Source organism: Pelodiscus sinensis, chromosome 6, assembly GCF_049634645.1.
Source record: "Pelodiscus sinensis isolate JC-2024 chromosome 6, ASM4963464v1, whole genome shotgun sequence".
NCBI classification, from domain to species: Eukaryota; Metazoa; Chordata; order Testudines; family Trionychidae; genus Pelodiscus; species Pelodiscus sinensis.
Window position 1 is genome coordinate 101,613,275 of NC_134716.1, and position 20,943 is coordinate 101,634,217.

General features: G+C 46.5%; 1 protein-coding gene across 1 annotated transcript in view; it reads right to left on the reverse strand.

The window, feature by feature from the left end:
- NNT (nicotinamide nucleotide transhydrogenase) overlaps positions 1-19,157 on the reverse strand; it is an 85,667-nt gene extending 66,510 nt beyond the window's left edge. Inside the window, exons 1-3 of the mRNA XM_006139514.3 lie at positions 19,001-19,157; positions 15,725-15,930; positions 756-985 (exon numbers count right to left, since the gene is read on the reverse strand). Coding sequence (XP_006139576.1) covers positions 756-985; positions 15,725-15,875 — 381 coding nt within the window. The 5' untranslated portion in view covers positions 15,876-15,930; positions 19,001-19,157. The remainder of the gene's footprint in view (positions 1-755; positions 986-15,724; positions 15,931-19,000) is intronic.
- Between the last annotated feature and the right edge of the window lie 1,786 nt (positions 19,158-20,943).

Below are 20,943 nucleotides of genomic sequence, written 5' to 3' on the forward strand. Positions count from 1 at the left end.
TCACTATTTTTCTGAAGAATTGATACTTTGTCCATAAAAATTTCACTATACCATAACTAAATCGTGACACACAACTTAAAATTTCCAAAGCAAGTCCCACCATCAAGCTTAAGTTTATCTCCAAGGCTCTACACAACTTGGCTACAACCTACACCTCGTAATATTCCTCATGGTCCCGTCCCCCCCAATGTTCTCCCCATATCAGGTGTCACTGTTCTGTTTCAAACCCACTTTAGAACACACTGCTGCTACATGGTCTTTGAAGAACAACTAGAGGATGGCTAGTGGCATTCATTCTTATGCTGGCACTGCAAGTAGAGCTATTAATTACTATTACTCAGAAAAATAACTGATTTTTTAATCTATTGATAGTCTAAAGAGAGTTGGTGCCATGGGACAGGAATCCCCTCTACTCATTGTTCTGAACACCAATCCCTCCCCTTTGCTCTGGGAGATGCCACTACTCTGAGTGGGTGACAGCAGAAAGCTATCCTCAATACATTTCAAAACTGCTATTCAAAGGTTTAGTTCTATTTTTCAGCTATTTGCCCAGAAGTGAGTCACCAAATTATCAACTGATGAAAACTGAAACAGTAAAACTGGAAATAAGGAAGATGTGAATTTAACAAGAGCTCTGACTTTAAAAAACAGTTATACGTCCAGCAGACTACATTAAGTAGTTTGGAATAAGTCATATATTAGCCTTAAAAACATTTAAAATGCATTATATTGAGAGAGGGAAGGACAGTAATTACTTTGAGCACTAAGTCAGAAGCCAATACTTCCTTGGTCCCTTGGATTTTTGCTCCTGCCTCCCTGTAGTGGTCATCAGAGAATTTGGAAGCCTCTCCAGCACCTGATTCCACCACAACATTGAATCCTTGTTTAATCAAAGCCTGAACACCAGCTGGGGACAATGCCACCCTCTTCTCATTCTGGAATATCTCCTTAGGAACACCTACAGTCAACCGTTTATATGGGATTCCTGTGAATGCAAAAAAAAAAAAAAAAAAAGGCATTTAGTTTAGCAATAGTGAACTACTGGACAGCATTTTTCCTATACTTTGTTTTGACACTTATAGATATATTTAATAATGCTTTCCTCAAGCAAAATGTAAGAGAGACTAAGCAATTTTTTCCAGAAATGTAACATACAGTTCAGCTACTCCCAAGAATCACTTTCCCTTAATTATCAGGTTGCAATACTAGTTCAATGTCACAGGAGAGTAAGTTCACAGGCAGCAAGAAGGCTTTGAGTTTCAAATGCCACTCTCCTGAAACTATGGCAAAAAATAGCATGGCAGAGTTGGCAACATAAAGCTAAGGAGCCACGTGTAGCTCTTTGGCTGTACCCTTGCAGGCAAACAAAAACAAAAGGAAATGAACTTCTGAGGCAACTAAAAGCTCAAACCAGCAGGGCTCAGACAGGCTGCCTGCATGCCCTAGCCCCATTCCACTCCCAGAAGCGGCTGGCTGCGGGACGTCTCTACATGTTCCCTGGGGGAGGAGGGAAGGGAAGAGACTCCATGTGCTTCCCCTGCCGCCAGCACTGTCCTCCTAGCTGCCATTGGCCAGTTCCCGGCCAACAGAAGCTGCAAGGCCAGTGCTTGTAGATGCAGGCAGCATAGGAAGACCCACTGCCTTCTCCCTCTAAAGGGCACACAGAGAAGTACCAGCAGTCAGATGGTTCCAGAAGTGGCATGGGGGCACAGCTTTCTGTGCTGCCAATTGGGAGTTCCCTGCGGTAAGCACTTCTAATCAGAGCCTGCACCTTACACCCTCTCCTGCACTTCAACCCCTTATCCCAGGGCAGAACCCCTTTTCTGCACCCAAGCTCCTCCTCAGGCCTTATACCCTCTCCTGTACCACAATAACCTGGGTGGAGACCCCTCCTGCACCAAACTCTCTCCTAGACCAACACCCTTCACACTCTCCTGCCTATCCTGGAATTTTGCGTGTGATACAGCTCTCAAAATATTTTGGTTAAAACACAAAAGGGTATTTTATTAAAAGGTTGCCAACCCCTGTACTATGGGCTTGACTAATGTACAATAGAGCCAGTATCTGAACCCAGAGGAATCAGAGCTTGAGTCTACCTTTTTACAAATAAACATAATATTTACCTACCTTCCAGCTAATGTTTCAAAGAAAGTTATATGAGATAGAAGTTAAAAACAAAGGCATTGAGCATCCAGACCCACGGCAGACAAGGGTTGCTGCAATGCTCCGCTGCTGCCTCTGTATCAGAAGCAGCAGTGCAGCGTGGCAGGCAGCCCACCTGCAAGCGGAGCTGGTTTTTACATTGGCTCCAATCTCTCAGACTGGCTCCTGCTTGGCACCCCACGCTGCTGCCTCTGATACAGAGTGCAGAGTGGCAGGGGACTCCCTGGGAGTGGAGCCGGAGCACACTGTTTGCCAACCCCCTGCCAGGGACTAAAGAATAGTCAACTAACCACGAAGAATTCATGCAGTTAGTTGATTATTATATTACCTGCTATCTAACATCCCTAATTGCAGAGCCACTGCAGGGGAAGCTGTCAGGACCCAGCACAGAAATGAGCCAGCATGCCTGCCTGCCAGCTCTCAAAATCCTTTAAATGCAGAGCCACAGGGGGAGCAGCTACTGGAATCTGGCATGAGCTGGGACTGAGCTAGCCTGACTGCGCATTGGTTCCTAAGCTCCTTTCAATTAAGAGCTGCAGTGGTTAATAGTGCAATTGACAACATTTTTGTCGGTTACACAGTTACCAAATTACACGCTTCCTAACATCCCAAATTTACAGTGGACATAGCCTATCGCATCCATAAAGATGCATGAGAGGGATGCATCAGTCATCTTCAATTTGGGGGGGAGGGGTTAAGTGAATTTCCTGCAAAATTTATAAGGCTTTCAACTTTACCATAAACGTTATGTCTTTTGCTACAAGATGGTGATAGACTTTATACAACTTAAATATTCAGTACAAAAACAATAACTGTGTCTACACTGGCCACTTATTCCGGAAAATCAGCCGCTTTTCTGGAATAACTTGCCAGCTGTCTACACTGGCTGCTTGCTTTTCCGGAAAAGCACTGACGATCTACTGTAAAATCATCAGTGCTTTTCCAGAAAAACTATGCTGCTCCCGTTCGGGCAAAAGTCCTTTTCCGGAAAACTGTTCCGGAAAAGGGCCAGTGTAGACAGCACAGTAGTGTTTTCCGCAAAAAAGCCCTGATCGCGAAAATGACGATCGGGGCTTTTTTGCGGAAAAGCGCATCTACATTGGCACAGATGCGTTTCCGGAAAAAGTGCTTTTCCGGAAAAGCATCCTGCCAATGTAGACGCGCTTTTTCCGGAATACTTATAACGGAAAACTGTTCCATTTTAAGCATTTCCGGAAAAGGGTGCCAGTGTAGACATAGCCTAAGTGTTTATATTCAACCTGAAGGGAGAGTCTTTTTAAGTTAATTAATACTAAAGGCATCAGATACAAACCAGATACAAACTGAAACGGACCAGCAGCGGCTGAATCAGGATGCCTGGGGAAGAGCAGCTGGGGTGCTGCCAGGTTGGTCCAGTAGCGCCGAGGAGCAGCACTGCGGGACCAACCGTCAGCGCCCCAGCTGCTCTACCACAGGCGTCCACGAGAAAAGCCTGGTCTGCTGGGGGGGGTGGGCGCACTAGCTGCGCTTCCCCCTCCCCGCCCCCGCCCGCAGACCAGGGAGACACGGGCAGCGGGACCAAGACACGCCGAGACCTGCCGTGGTCCCGCCACCGGGGCCCTCCGCGTCTCCCTGGTCTGCTGGCGGGGGGGGGGGGGGGGGGGGAGCCCCAGGAGACCAGGGAGTCGCGGAGCAGCTTTTCTCGCCCCGGAGGACGCGGGCAGTGGGACCGCGGCGCGTCTGGTCGGTCCCCGCCGCCTGCATCCTCCGGGGCGAGAAAAGCCCCATTCGTAAATACGAATCCGACATAAGTCGGATCCGCATAACCCGGGGACTGCCTGTACTGATTAGATTAGCCAGTCACCTATATCCTTTAAAACTGACTATAGAACACAACTACTCATGAGTGGTAGGAGAAATCAAATGAGCGATACGAGATTAACAAGCAGAGTTATATTTCATTTAATTATTTCTGCTCTTCCTTTGATGTTCAGTGTTTACACACAAAATTTATTTGCTGCAGTGGTGGTGAAAAAAGTTTAAAAACACCAGTATGTTATTTCTAAATAAATAGGATATTACACATCAACAGTTCTTTATACAACTCCCGACTCTTACCAGACAAAACACAATTATCAAAATAAGCAGTGTTTAAAGAACACTACATAGAAGAGCCATGATTTGTTTCCAAACAGTTTACATACATGAAAGGTACTTTACAAACATCTGCATTGTCAATATAAAGCCCATCTAGACATCACTATGCAACTAGAAAAACAACTCTCACTCCCACCAAGAACAAGTAGGAAGCGTTCTCTGCCAACCGAGTGCCAACAAAAGTCATAATTCTGTTCTCTTGCTACTTGGAAAAGGCACCCCCTTCTCTTGCTTTTCCAGCTCCTCAAGTAGCAGAGGCCCAGTGCTGCCTCTTACTTGATTCAGCCGAGTGAAAAAAAACATGCTGTTCAAAAGCAGAAGCGAAATTAAGCAGATTGTCACTTCACTCTTGCTCAGTAAGGTTCTGAACAGCAAAGGCTGAGGGTGATTTGAAGGAAATGGGACACAATACAGCAAAACCAAGGGAGAGGATGGAAAAATTCTCCCTTCCCCGTCTTTATATAAAGCCAGAAAGAAAAAATGGTTACTTACCTCTTGTAACTGTTGTTTTTCGAGATTTGTTGCTTACGTTCTTTCCATGTAGGTAGGCATGCACTGCATGCAGAGATCATCGGAGAGCTTTTCCTTAGAGGTACCCATCAGGCTGGCAGGGAGCCCCCTGGAGTGGGGCCTGCATATGCGCATATATTATCCCCTGCCAGCCCACCACTCCCTCAGGGTATGTCTACACTACAAAGTTAGTTCGAACTAACGGACGTTAGTTCGAACTAACTTTCATAGGCGCTACACTAGCGCTCCGTTAGTTTGAATTTAATTCGAACTAATGGAGCGCTTAGTTCGAACTAGGTAATCCTCATTCCACGAGGATTAAGCCTAGATCGAACTAGCTAGTTCGAATTAAGGGGTGTGTAGTCCCTTAATTCGAACTAGTGGGAGGCTAGCCCTCCCCAGGTTTCCCTGGTGGCCACTCTGGCCAACACCAGGGAAACTCATCTGCCCCCCTCCCGGCCCCGGACCCCTTAAAGGGGCACGGGCTGGCTACGGTGCCCGTGCCAGGTGCAAGCCTGCCAGCACCCAGCCAGCAGACCCTGCACCTGGCACGGATCGAGCCACCCACCCGATGCCCCCCAGCCCTCCCCCTCTTCCCGGGACCAGGCTGGCGGCTCCCGGGAGCTTGCCCGGGACCGCAAGAGGCGGGCACCCGCCTGGGCTAGTGCGGACATCGTGGACCTCGTCCACGACCTCCGCACTAGTCACAGGAAAGTGGCCGGCTTGGGCAGGAGAGCTGCCAGCCTGGCCACCCACGAGCAGGTGTGCAAGAGAATCAAGGGGGTCCACAGAGACCCCCGACCCTGAGCCCTGAGCTTACAATGGCCGTACTGGGTCAGACCAAAGGTCCATCTAGCCCAGTAGCCTGTCTGCCGACAGCGGCCAAACCTAGGGACCCTGGCGGGGATGGACTGAAGACAGTGACCAAGCCATTTGTCTCGTGCCATCCCTCTCCAGCCTTCCACAAACCTTGGGCAGGGACACCACTCCTACCCCCTGGCTAATACCACTCGATGGACCCAACCTCCATGACTTGATCTCACTTCCCTTTAAACTCTGTTCCAGTTCTAGCCTTCACAGCCTCCTGCAGCAAGGAGTTCCACAGGTTGACTCTTTGCTTTGTGAAGAACAACTTTCTGTTACTAGTTTGAAGCCTGCTACCAATTCCTTTCCTTTGGTGTCCTCTAGTCCTTCTTTATGGGAACTAATGAAGAACTTCTCTGTATGCATCCTCCCCACCCAACTCCTGCTTTTAGAGACCTCTATCCTGTCCCCCCTCCGTCTCCTCTTTTCTAAGCTGAAAAGTCCCAGTCTCTTTAGACTCTCTTCATATGGGACCTGTTCCCAACCCCTGATCATTTTAGTTGCCCTCTCCTGTCCCAGCCTCTCTCTTCCCCTCTCCCACCTCCTTTTCCCAGTCTCCCCCAGTTTTGTTCAATAAAGACAGATTCCATTTTGGAAGACACGTTATCTTTATTTTGTACATCAAGAAGAGGGGCTAGGGAAGGGTAAGTGGAAGGAGGTGAGGGAAGAATGGGGTACGTGCCCCCGATGGGGAGGACTGGGCTGGCTCTGCGGGCTTCTGGGGGTGGAAGCTCGCCTGCAGCCCCCCAATTGCCCCCTCTCCTCAGATGGCAGCCTGCAGCAAGTGCAGCCGGGCTGATGGCAGAGTGCTGTGATGTGCCCAGTGTGGGCACTCAGGGCACTCCAAGCCAGGACTGCTTTGCAAGCGGGGCACCCCTGAGAACTTTCTGTCCGGGGTGGGGGTCGGGACCCTTTAAGCACAGCCCTCGGCTAGCCTGAGACAGCATCTCCACACTCTAAGTCCTCCTCTGATGCCCTGCCGGCACTGCTTCCGGCCATCCTTAACCCCGCTTCAGGGTCCACTTAATGTGGACGCGCTAGTTCGAATTAGCAAAACGCTAATTCGAACTAGTTTTTAGTTCTAGATGCGTTAGTTCGAATTAGCTTAGTTCGAATTAAGTAATTCGAACTAAGTTAGTTCAAATTAGCACTGTAGTATAGACATACCCTCAGTTTCTTCTTGTCAGCAGACCCCAACAAAGGGCAGGAGAGTGGGATTTGGAATGGATGTGAGCAACGCATCTCGAAGAACAGTTAGAAGAAAAAACCTCTTGTTTCAGTGATTGGTCATGTCCATTCCATGTAGGAGACTCCAAAGCCACACCCACGGAGATGGGGTTGGAGACTACAAAGAGAGGGACTGCAACACCGTCCTGCCCACAGCCGTGTCATCCCTGGCCTGCTGCACTATGGCGTAGTGACTTGCAAAAGTACGTACTGAAGACCTGGTGGCCACCCTGCAGATTTCAACAATTGGCACCTGAGCCACAAAGGTGGCAGACAAAGCTTAGGCCCTAGTGGAGTGAGTTCTAATGGGGGAGCTGGAACATGAGCCAGCTCATAAGTCCTGATGCAGGAAGTGATCCAGGATGAGATACGCTGAGCCAACACTGGCATGCCCTTCATCCTGTCAGCTATGGAAACAAATAACTGGGGAAAATTACGAAAGCATTTTGTTCTATCTAAAGAAAAAGCCAAAGCACGTCTAACATTGAAGGTGTGTCGAGCCTGCTCTGTTCCCAACTCATGAGGTTTCAGATAAAAAACAGGTAAAAATATATCCTGACAGACACCAAAAGGTGAGGGCAAAGCCTAATCTTATCCTTGAAACAGATGGTATAAGGGAGGGGTCTACAGTCAAGGCCTGCAGTTCTGAAACCCGACTAGCAGAAGTAATGGCCACAAGAAACACCACCTTCAAGGAAAGGTGCAATAGCAAACACATTGCTAATGGCTCAAAAGGAGGTGCTACTAAACATCAGATTACGGTCCTGGGGGGAAGGGACTGTCGCACCTCAGGATACACCCCATCCAACCCCTTAAGAAAACAATGCACCATAGGGTCTGCAAAGACAGTCTTTCCCCAGGACCCCAAATGGAAAGCTGAGATAGTGGCCAGGTGCACTCTGATCAAAGAAGAGGCAAGGACCTGGATTCTAAGGTCCAGAAGGTAGTCTAAGATGGCAGAGGCAAGGGCTTCTATGGGGGAGAAACTCTTCCCCTCTGACCCCAGCATGAAGTGTTTCCATTCTGCTATGTAAATGGCTGTAGTGGGGGAGTTACGACTCCCCAGCAAATCACTCTGGATGCACTCCAAACACTGAACGCCTTGGAGAGGCAGCCATGGAGCCATAAGATAGAGACCAAATGTTCAGATGGCAAAGCCTGCCAAAGTCCTGTGAGATCAGATTCTGATACAGGAGGAGGGCTCCAGAGAGGTCAAGCAGGGCCGGGAACCAATGCTGACAAGTACTATCACGCCAGTACTATCAGGCTCAGAACTCCCAGACCTTGAGTATCAGCTTGTGAGTCAGAGGGAACAGAGCAAAGGCATACAACAAGACTAGAGGCCAAGGAACCAGCCGGGCATCTCCCAGGGACTTCAGCCTGTGGTTGAAGAGGGAGCAGAAGTGGAGACACTTTCCTGTTGGTGCAAGTCACAAACACATCCAGGTGGGGAAACCCCTACCAGCAGAAGATGTTCAAGGCCACATTTGCCTCAAGAAACCATTCATGCCCCTTGAATGGTCCTGATGAGTTGGTCCACCAGAGCATTCTGTGCCCCAGGAAGGTAAGAGGCCACTGAGTAGATGGCATGGGCAATGCAGAACTCCCACAGAAGAACTATCTCCTGTGCCAGGAGGCACAAGTGAGCTCCACCCAGTCTGTTTATGTAAAACATCACTGCTGTGTTGTCCAGCAGGATCAAAACGCACCTGTTTTGAAGCCATGGCAAGAAAGCATAGAAAGTGAGGCAAACAGTCCTCAACTCCCTGACAGTGATATGCAGGGACAAGTCTGTGGGGGACCACGCTTTGAATCCGTAGGTCCCCGAGGTGAGCTCCCCATCGCATATCAGAGGCCTCCATCATCAGCCGGATCGATGGGGAAGGGCTGCTGAATGGCATCCCCACACAGACCACCTCCTCCTGCAGCCACCAGTCGAGGGATCTCGTAACACCCATCACCATCATATGCATGGGTTAGAACACTGGGTTGCGAATACATGCCAGCCACAGCTGAATCAGGGAGAGTCTGAGTCTGGTGTGAAGCACCACATACATGTACACTGCCATGAAGCCTAGCAATCTTGTGCAACACCAGGCTGTAGTAACGGAGGAAAGGTGGCATCTCAGAACAGCCTCCTTTATCACTAGGAAACAAGCTTCAGGCAGGGAAGCCGTGGCCATAGGAGCATTGAGGCAAGCTCTCACAAACTGTCCTTTGGGTGGGAAGTAGAGTGGACTTGGCCTCATTCAGAATGAGGCCTAACTGGAGGAGGGTTTCCCTGACCTCAGAAGGAGAGGAACCCCTTTTGAGCCTGTTGTCTAGCTATGGGTACACCTGAACCCATCTCTTGTGCAGAAAAGCGGCAATGACTGCCATGTATTTGGTGAACACCCTGCGGGCCATACAGAGGCCAAACGGGAGAGCCATAAACTGAGAATGATTTTGACCCATCATAAATCGGAGGTAACACCTGTAAGGGTCCGCAATCAAGACGTGAAAGTAAGTATCTTTGCAATCTAGGGCAGTGTACTAGTGCTCCATGGCTAGAGAAGGGATGATAGAAACTAGTGTCACCATCTTGAACTTCAACTTTACTATGAAGTCATTCAGGCTTTGGAGGTCCAAGATAGGACAAAACCCACCCTTGGCTTTTGGGACCAAAAGTAATGGGAATAGAACCCTTTGCCCCTGTGATTTGTCAGGACCTCTTCTACAGCTCTGAGATCAAGAAGCTGTTGCACCTATAACTGTAAGAGATGCTTGTGAGAGAGGTCCCTGAAGAGGGGAGGGGAGTGGGAGGAGGGACAGGACAGAAACAGGATAGAGTATGCATTTTCCAACATCCCTAGGACCCAACAGTCCATCATGATAGGCAACCAGGCACAGTGGAAAGGGGACAGTAAGTTGGCGAAGGGCCATTGTACACTGGCTGGTACGCTGTCCCTGGGTGAAACTCTGACGATCTGTGCACACTACACGTGCACATCTACATGGAATGGACATGAGCAATCACTCAAAGAAGAAAGAAAGGATCCCCCTCTTTCTTCCTGGAAGAGGAAGCTCCAAAATGCAGTGGCATTGAGGGAGCCTACTGTTAAGGGGAGGGGAAATCAAACCCCGCCCCAAAAAAGGAGACAATCATGATCAAGCCTTTATATTGTTCAGGCGCTAGAGGATAAGCTGAAAACTTAAAAGAACACAAGCTTAATCTAGACAACTGTTAATTTCAATGATTTACTTTGAAGCATTGTCAGCTACTACAAGTTGTATTGCCAATCAGGGCCAGCTTTAGGAAGTGCAGGGCCCAATTCGAACAGTTTTGACAGGGCCCCGGCAGCCAGGATTTTTTGTTGAGAAACCCCCCCGTCCCTCCACCCCCCCAAAAAAACCCATACCACACAAAAGTTTTGATGGGGCCCCGGCAACCGGAAAAAAAAAAAAAAAAAAACACACCACACACACACAAAAGAGTCACAGCCCCTTTAAGTCCCCAGCTACAGGGCAGAGTCACGTCCCGCCTGCCCCTGTATCGACTCACTCCTCTTGCGGCACAGGGCAGCTACCATGCTCCTCCTTCGGGCCGACACCACCTCCCACAGCGCACCACAGAGCTGTGGGAGAGGAGCAGCCAGCGCACTTCCGCAACCCCCAGACGTGGCACAAAGCTGCAGGCAGGACTTTTGTCCATCCCGCGGGAAGCTGGCACTACGCTGGAGGTAGGTAGTGGGACTTCTCAGGGTTGGGAGGAAAAAAGGGGAGTGGGGGGCCCGAAAGCCTCGCGATAGACTGGTTGATCCCGATCAACCAATTGGTGACCACGGCTTTAGGGCGCAGGGCCCTCTTAGGCACGGGGCCCGATTCGGGGGAATCAGTGTAATCGGCCTAAAGCCAGCCCAGTTGCCAATTCATTGTTTTATTAATTTTTTCCCCATTTTATTTTTTGCTGTTGCAAAAACCCCCAAGCCTCACTAATATGGCCCCAACTGTGCTGGTGGGGGCAGGGGACAGGATGCTGGGGCAAGGTATTCGTGGGGGGGGGGGGAGGGTCTGGCCAGGAGGAGGGCACAGACAGCTGGGACCAGTACCTGGAGATCCTGGGTCTCAGGAAGCATGCTGGCTGCTCTTCCCCTCCCCTCTCCCAGGTATCCCCCCTGCTCTAACCCAATCCCCCCCCCTTCCCCAGCCAGGCACCCCTCCCCTTCCCCAGAGCCAGGCACGCACACACCCTAACCCAATCCCTCTCCCCTTCCCCAGAGCCAGGCACACACACCCCTAATTCAATCCCCCTCCCCTTCCCCAGAGCTAGGCACCCAATCCCCCCCCCCGAGCCAAAAACACACCCCAATCCAATCCCCCTCCCCTTCCCCAGAGCCAGGCACTGGCCTCCCCCATAGCACTCCCCCTTCTCCTCCCCCACTCTAACCTAATTCTCTGGTCCCAGAGATGGAGACGCCACTACAGCCATGCACATCTCCCGCCAGGTGCTGAGGCATGTGCACTGAGTGGCCAGCCTTGAGACACACTGGCTGGGACACCTTGCGCACCCTCCCCCCAAACCCAATACCCCTCTCTTCCCTTTCCCTATGCTCCTCCCAACTAGAGCTAGGCGCACACACCTTCCCCCATTCTAACCTAATTCTCGGGTCCCAGAACCGCTGCAGCCGTGTGTCTCCCTCCAGGCTCTGGGGCACATGCGCACCCTCCCAACCCCACTCCCCTCCCCTTCACTTCCCCAGAGCCAGACACCTCCCCTCCCCGCTCTAACCCAATTCCCCCCTTCCCCACTAACCTTATGCCCAAGTCCTAAAACCGCCGCTGGCGCTGCCACTGCTGCACCCAGAGCTGTTACCTGTGCTCAGCAGCCGGCTGCTAGCACGTGCAGGCTGGGACGCTGTGTGCAACCCAGCCTGCACGAGCAGGATATTACGTAGAGTGCTGGGGGCTGTGAGCAAAACAGTGTGGGCAGTGAGCACGCATGTAGCTCACAGCAGCCTGGCCGCGAGAGTGGCTGACATGAGCAGTGCCGGGTTCAGTCAGGAGCCACAATTTTTTTCTTCGCGGGCCACATGCGGCTCATGAGCCGCAGACTCACCACCCCTGAACTAGACATTCACGTTCCTAGCCCCCCTTCATTCCCTCCCACACCCAATAATTTTGTAACCCTTCCCCCACTCCTTTTTGGGTCAGGACCCCTGGAATTACAACACTAACATTTCATATTTAAATAGCTGAAATTAGGGATATGAATACTTAACCAGTAGCAGTTAACCAGCAGCCTGGTCAGAGCAGCCCACTGGCCGGCCCTGTGCCCCCCGCCCCCCGTTTAAGTGGTTAACCTGTTAAATATAATGTTCAACTGGTTACCTGATTAAATGGGATTTTACATCCCTAGCTGAAATCACGAAGTTTATAACTTTTTAAATCCTACAACTGTGAAATTGACCAAAATGGACTATGAATTTGGTAGGGCCTTACATATAACCTATATAGTTTGTGATATTAACAAAGTTCTATAGGAAATTGTAACATGTAGAAATATTATTTAGACAACAACATTCTTGCTGCTGTGATTCTGCAAAAAGTAATCAGAAAACTCAGCTGCTCATTGATGAGTCTTTCAAAGCATACGTGGCCTTAAAAAAAACTCCTGACTACACAAAATAGGTAGAAAAATTAGATTCCCATGCTTTTAGAGGTAACAAACAATTGAAACTGAGCTTACTTAGTCTATTCTCCTTTTAACTTTCACTTAAAAAATTCAAGATACTGAACAAGTTACTATATTCAACTAACAGGAAAAATTAGCAAGAAATGTGCAGAGAAATCAAAAGAAAAATACAAACTCTTTTCTTCACAATACTCTAACTTCAGGGAGTGGTGGGATACAGAGTGATACTTATAAATACTATTAGACAGGAGAGTCAGTCAGTTTGCAGGGGAAGACAGACTATCATATTACATGCTATGTCTTAAGGATGAGGAGGAAGGAAGCAAAGCTCAGCTAGTCACTAACTTTAACATCAGCTTCAGAAGAAGCTGCTCACCTGTTCTCACAATTCTGAAGCAGAGCGACGAGACAGTCTGAAAGACAGTGATGCGATGAAAACAAATGAGTGACGTAGAGAAGGTAGAGCAGATGCTTCTATTCAACCTCTTACTACAAGCACAAGGAGAAACAATGAAACTGAAAAGTAGCAAATTCAACTGATGAAATGTTCATGGCTTTTTTAAACAAATGTAATGAACAGTTGGCCTGTAGAACTCACTGATGCTAAGAGTATAGTAAGATTGGGGAGGGGGGGGGGGGGGGGGAATCACAATTATAAGAATTTAAACAGTAGGAAAGATTTTTTTTAAAGCTAAAAAAAGAGTTTAAGGAGGGACATAGTCATCACACTTTAGGACATAAAGCAAACTCTAAAGGCAGGTTTAAGAAGAAAATTTATTTGGGAGCAAGTCACTCTGTAACTGCCTACTGTGGAGTTATTTACACTTTTCTCTGAAGCATCTGGTAGTGACCACAGGAAAAAAAAATAAAGACAGGATACTGAACTGGGTTGACTACTTGTCTGTACTAGTATGGCAATTCCTATGCTCAAAGAACAGTTCTAAAGCCAGAAGGTCAGCTTAAGGTACACAACTCAAGCTACATGAAGAAGCTGAGTTTTACAACTACCCACATCAGGAGGTCGATGACAGAAATGTTCCATCGACTTCCATTACGCCTCACGACTGTGAGGAGTTTTGTGGTTGACAGAAGTGCTGTCAGCATATAATTTCGCAGGTCTTTTCTAGACCTATTAATTTGATCACCAGAATATCAACTGCTTCAGTGTTAATCTCCATGGCAGTGAAAACAAACCTAAGAGACAAAGAAAACAGCAACAAGAACAAACAGGGACTTAAAAAAATCCACCCTTCAAGTTTACCTTCAGTTTCAACTTTTCTACAGATGTCCTTTCACTAACCTCAGTCGTACAGCATTCCATGTATGCTCTGTAAATCAGCCAGTGTGGAAAACAATCTCTAAATATATCTAAGTATAAACATCTTCCATGATTTCTTCTTAGTAAATCTCTTCCCTATTTTGATCAGACTGATATCAAATGGAAGGAAACCAGTGCAAAAAGTTTTCTTTTTCAAGGCTTAGCTTTTGCAAATACCAAGCAAAATGTGGGAAAATATTCTGAGGAAGCAACTACAACCTCAAACATCTAAACAAACATACTTACATTTTCAAATTTTCTTTATAGACTGATTCTGAAGGCTAAATAACATTAAATAAATGCAATGTACATCAGAGTGATTTTTTAAGATAACTGTGATTTTGAAATGGCAGTGAAATTTAATGATTTAGTTTATATGCCGATGAATTTCTACAAATAAAAGTATATCTTAACAGAAAAGAGCATGACACTGTGTTTAGACATTTACACTCGGTTTGCCTTTTATGTTTATTGAATTCCAATGCTCAGATTGCAAAAAACACCACACCCCTCACACACACACACACACACACACACACACACACACAAAACACACACAAAAAATCCAACCTGGTACAATTTAATCATAAACCAAGTTTGGTTACTTTCAGTTTTAAAACACTGAATGGTATAAAAGTAAGTTTCACACTTAAGTGGAATTTCAAACACATTGACCATTCTAAATACAAAATACTTTGTAGTTAGTAAATACTTGAACACATAACATCAAGTATCATATGAAGATATCCTAATCTTTAGAAACAATTACTACTGAATACCAAAGAAGCTGTCAAACTTCACTCTGGTGCGTGGGCTACTAGCAAAGTCATTTGATGGCCATAAAGCTAAATTCTGTCTTCAGATTTTAATCCACCAAATTTACAGTATGCCCAGGGAAGCATCCAGATGTTGGGAAGCAGTTATATATTTATTTAATCTCGTACACCTCATATATAGTAAAAAGGGTTTGCCCATATAGCTATAACAGCAAATCTCCCTAAGGCAGAAACAGTTTATGTCAGCAAGAGGTCTTTTGATGCCACGCTATTCCCTGAATTAAATAAGTTATACTCTCAAAAGAACATTTGATGTACTAACTACAGCTATCCTAAGTCATAGCTATATCTGTTAAGGATGAGAGTTTTTCCCTACAGCCATGCCAGCAAAACTCAAGAGTAAACAAGGCCTTAGACTGCAATGGAGCCTAAGTATATGCATGAAGTACTTCTCTAAACCAAGGTCATATTTAGTAGGAGTTCTTAACAAGAGGCTAAAGTACACCGGTGCAATGCTGTGGCAAGAAGGAGCCAAGGAGCTGGCTGGTTGGGACGCTCAGCTGAAGAAGGAGACATGGCATGCTTCCAGCCAGGTTCCCAGGAATTCTCCTGGAGGCTGCAGTGTTAAGCAGCAGGCAGGCAAGGGTTGCCACCTCCTCACTGGTTTGAGACTGCCTCAGCCCCCAAGACCTTCCAACCCCACCCCAGGATGCCTTTTAGAGAGGAGGGGAAGGGGCTGAAGCAGCACTGCTTGTTGTTCCCTTCCACTCAGGGAGTGAGAGGAAAGTGTAAAGTTTGCTGTATTCCTCTCCCTCTGGCTGGGGAGGGCAAGGGGCAGATGAGCTGCAGGCTTTCCTCACTCCCTGATAACAACAGGATAGGAAAGAGCAAGCACAAATCTCTTATCCATTAGAACTAACACATGATTCAGGAGTGAGTTTTGTACATTTTCACCATAACCGTGCCTTTTCAAAATATATCTACTTAGGAAACTTAATCTCCACATTCAAAAAGGAAAAACTAGTTGCTCAACAAGACAGTTTTCGTAAGCTAACTTACCTGGTTTTACAGGTGCATGACACCAGAGTATCTGATTGGTTTGGAACATTCGTAAGCATGGCGTCTTCACAGTCTGCACTTTTCGTGAAATCACATTGCTGAAGAAAGGATTTGAACAGCTGGTAACTGCTGTTCGGAGGAGGTTCGCCATGTTGCCTGGGATCTAAGAACAAGGGCTGCCCTGCGTGGATTCCGTGACAACCTTGCTGTGCACAGAAATCACAAAAAGAGGCATTAACTTTTTTAATTAATGACTTTAGAGATATTAACTGTATAGAGCCAGATGCTAATTGCAATTGATTAAAACACCCACACAAAATGTCCATCTGTCCCCCCGAAGTAGAAAACAAAGGCCACCTTTTTTAAAAAGTCAGAGCAGCCATCAAAAATAGACAGATAGATAGAAGGAACAACAGTACAGTTAATTTACATAACATTTTATAAGTACTACTTGAAATTAACAACATTCAATAGGCAGGATAGAGCCCAGTGCCCATTTACAGAGAAACAGCAAAAATTTTAACTATTTGACAAAAGCCGCATGCTAAGTCTAGGACATTGTATTAGATCCATTTCCCTACACAATCATACATTTAATCAACAGCCATGCTGCCTCTTCAATATAAGAGGCATTTACAATCCTCAATGTAAAGTGATATTTGACCATTCATGCTAAATCTTTACTGAAGTGTTAAACAAACATTGATCCAAATAGCAAGAACTGACATGTCAGCGGCCCCTGCCTCCCACAGAGAAATCCACCAACAATAAATATTCTTGCTTTTAAATATAAGCTGATAAGCAAAGTCAACTGATTGTATTTATATTACTTTCTTCTTTTGCCATGTAAGATGCAATTTTTACTTAATTCGGACAATGGTATTACTTATCAAAAAGCATAGACTATGTTTGTGAATCTAAGGTTCAACTTCAATAGACATGCTGCTATACAATAATGACCAACTAGGTCATTATTGTCATCAGGATTAAGTCAATTTTACTGAAACGTAACAGTTAGTCAGGATTTTTTAAATCTGTGGTACATAAAGTTCCCACCACAAAAGTATAGACAGTACAATTTGATGAAGATTTAAATCCAACATCTTAATTTATTTATAAAAATATATATAAGAAAAGAGAGCAAAACCAATTTGCACAAAGATGACATTAAATCTTTTAAAACCTATGCTAAGGTATAGTTCCATCTACTGAGAGTTTTGACATCAGCTTTTCCAATTTTGGACTCTAACCACAGCTAGCAGAGCTATTTCAATTTTTGGAGGATTGGAGCTACTACACCGCACACATATGGACATCTGCACTTCCATGTGGCCCCATGACGTCAGTGAGGACCTGGTTACCTACATTATCTTGCTGGAATGTGACATTTCTGATGTATCCATTTTGTTTTCTACCATGATTTGTTCATCTCCTCTTTAGTGTCATGAAGTACTTGAGTACAATGAATTACATGCAATATTTTAATTTCTAAATAACAAATTGAGATGTGCTAGGACAATTCCCCTGTTTTAGCAACACATACAGCTCTCCTACCTGAAAAAAAAAAAAAAAAATCTTGCCCTTTTCTCTGCTCTCCAATAACCAGTCACCAGCGTTCAGCAGACAGCTACAGTTTCTAAAGGAATTACCATAAATAAAAAAACAAAACACTGTAGCAGAGTAAGTTACCAGTCCTCAAGCCACATATTCAGACAGACACTTGGGATAAAAAAAAAAAAATCTTCCCCTTCATTAGTAGTAGGGGTAAATAAACATGAATTGTTCCATCTCAGGGTACACCACATCTGCCTGCGAAAAGGTTCCCCCTTAAAGGATACTCTTCAACCCAACTCCACACGCGCTACCACGTCTGCATGTTCCACTAGCACAGCTACCGGTGTCCCAACAGCACTCTTGTGTTAGTGGATTCTTATTGGCTGCTTGCAGACAAATGTTATTCATGCTTTACCCAAAGCCTCTAGGATTGGCCACTACCCTTCACTTCATAAATCAATCTCTCCCTGGAGTCTCCAAGTCCGCTCATTAAAACAGCACTGAAATAATGTGAAATCACTTGCCTTACAACTACTGCACATTTAATTACCCTCATTGATGAACCTAGAAATAAAACTCCTAACTGATGATTTTGACTGTTGTGCTGCAATCATCAGACCATGCTGTGTTCATAATATACATGTCTCCTCGAATGGCTGCAAAATAGGAGCAGACTACCTTCTTTTTGACCTTGCCCAAATCATTCAAACTCTTTGAGCCTCATTCTGTCCATCTATATTTAAATTCGGGACCAAATGCCTTGGCTCTAAGAACTATTAAGTACATGTAATTATAATTAATTTCAGCAAGAGTTACTGATACTTCATTTGTAACTATGTAACTCAGAGCTAATCTCCACAGGAAACAGTATTCTACAACTTCCAATGAAAATGCTGCAGCAGTGCAATACATCAGGCAAATTATGTTCCTTCTTCTAAAAACACATGCATGCATCTAGGCAGCAAGCGCTCTGTCACAGTTGCACAGCCTCCTTTTCCTTTCTGTAGCCCTGCCCCATGTCTTTTACAAACACCATTTCCATGAAAGCTGCAATGTCTAGTTAGCACAAGGTCATCTCATCACTATTGTAAATGTGTCCTCTAGTCTTGCCAAAGTCAGTACATTAGCCCTCATTACGATAGTGAATTTACTTAAACTGAATCCTTGGTCCCCTGCAAGTCTGATTCTTCAAACTTGATTTTTCCAAATTTTCTTGAACATGAAGTTTAATTCAGTCTAGTGGGCAGCAGAATAAAACCCCGTTTTTTCATGGGACAGACAACTGAACTACCACTGCTGGGCTTTCCCCATAAAGTATTTATATCTCATCCTTGTTCTGCAGAACAGAATCAGCAAATTGCGCCGAGTCTCCAGAATCTAGTTCCATTTAGTTTATCTGTCTATAGTGACTTAGTGAAATGGGGGTAGAGTAGGCAGCAGCAGCTGCCGCTCCAACGAGAAAACAGCAGCACAGTTTCAACCCTTCCTTGCTTCCCAAGCACTTGCTGCAATTTCAGTAGAAGAGGGGAATAAAAAGAATAAAATCAGACTCTAACCCGAAGATTCGCTACACATAGCAGAGGAGTAAAACCCGCTAGCAGTGTGACGGAAAGGCAGGTTTCAGAGGCACTGATTAACCCTTCGCTCCGCACGCTGAGTACCCTCCTTTTGCTAGCGAATACATAAAACGCCTCCCCAGCCCCAGCAGACAATAGCACCCACCAGCCTCCACGCCGCGCTCCCGCCTGCCTTTGCTCACGCTGCGTTGACCTTCTGGCGAGAGCCGGCGCGCGCCAGGGCCGAAAGGGAGGGGCAAGCATCCGACAACCCGGAAGTGCTGGGAAGAAAGCTAGGTCAAGCGCTGCGGGGCAAGATGGGTCACGTGATCTTAAGAGTACCTAAGCCTCCTTCAAAAAGGCCGGGAGGGAGGAAATCGCGTGCTTTATCACGTGACGCTCTTCGAACGTTGGTGATACAGAGAAGCGCGCGCTTGTCTATAACCTTGCCCCCTGGCTCGTTCCCACGCTGTGCTGTGGGAGGGAGCGTGTGCAGCCTGCCGCCTGGCTACCGCGCCCTGATGCTACCAGCTGCGTGGGATCAAAAACTCCGAACGAAAAATATGTAACGCTAATACATGGGAGTCTTTTTATTTGTCTCCAGGTTTACGAGCTTTTCGTGTAGCCCTGCAGGATAAAAACTTTAGTGAAACCTGAGAGCCGAGTGTCCCCATTTCAACAGCTGAGGCGTTAAGAAAAACTCCGCAGACTGTGAGATTTCTGTTAAAAATCACCAGAGTTGGAAAACACTGGAATTTAGGGGAGATGCGCTATGCTCCTTGTTCGGGGTAATGGTAACTAGATATGTCTGCATTTTCTTTGTTGCCTGCATTATTGTGATGTATGCAGACAAGCACGTTCAAGACAGGAAAAGTTTGGGATACAGAGTGTCTTTGACATGGTGCGTAATTAATTAGCTATATGTTGGTCAGGAAACGGTAAGACTATGTAAAGCATTGTTTAAATAGTATGTTTTATTATTTTTTGAAATGCTGTACTGTAGCAGAAAATCCTCTGTGTCAAGCTTATTGTGGTCTGTACACCACAAAAGAGGGATGTAACTATAATTTCTAATTATTAGGATTAAAACCTATTAAAATCAGTTATAGGGGGCTTTACAGGGAACTATTCACAAACAATTTTTCTGTTTGCCTACATTACCTTCCATTTTGTAGTTACAAAATTACTCTCTAGTGTAGACAGATTATTATTTGTAGGTGCAGTATAGGTTAAAATGTTTTTAAAAGGCCTATGCTTCTGTAATATGCTTATCTGTGAGTGCAAAAAAATCCCCACCAGCTCAGTAGCTTTTACTGTTATTTGCAACACATAACTTGGATAAGCCATGGCAAAGAGTTCCACTGATGGTGCACTATGTGAAGGACTTTTGTTTGTTCTTAAACCTTCTGCCTATTCATTTTAAGTCCACAGACGACATTCAGGCTATGTCTACGCTGGCATGATTTTCCAAAAATGCTTTTAACGGTAAAGTTTTCCATTAAAAGCATTTTCAGAATAGATCATCTAGATTTGCAGGATGCTTTTCCGCAAACCCCCGAGCGCGCCTGCCCCAGTGGCCGACCCTTCCCTTCCTCTCTCACCCCCCACTCCCGGGCACATGGAAGCCCCGTGCACGCACACCTGCCCCAGGGCCGACCGCCCCGGCTCAGGAAAACCCCATGCGTGCCTGCCTGAGAGCCAACCTCCCCGGCGTAGGGAAACCCCGCGCGTGCCTGCCCCAGGGCCTCCCCCGGGGCTGACTCACCCTTCCTGTGCGGTGTAGGGAGCCGATGCTCCCTCCCGCAGTACACCCTGCAGAGCAGCTAGCGCTACTTCCGGAATCGCCAAAAGTGGCACTAAGCTGCAGGACTTCTGTCCATCCCCGGGAAGCCTACACTACCTCCATTTTCACTGGAGGTACGTAGTGTGGCTTCTCGGGGGTGAGAGGGAAATGGGGGTAGGGCGGACAGGATGCCTCATGATCGACTGGTCGAGGCCTCGTGATATCGACCTGTTGGTGACCACGGGTCTAGACTATCCTTGATAGATATTTATATAACCTACTCTTAAATATCTCCAGAGATGGAGATTCCACAACATCCCTGGGCA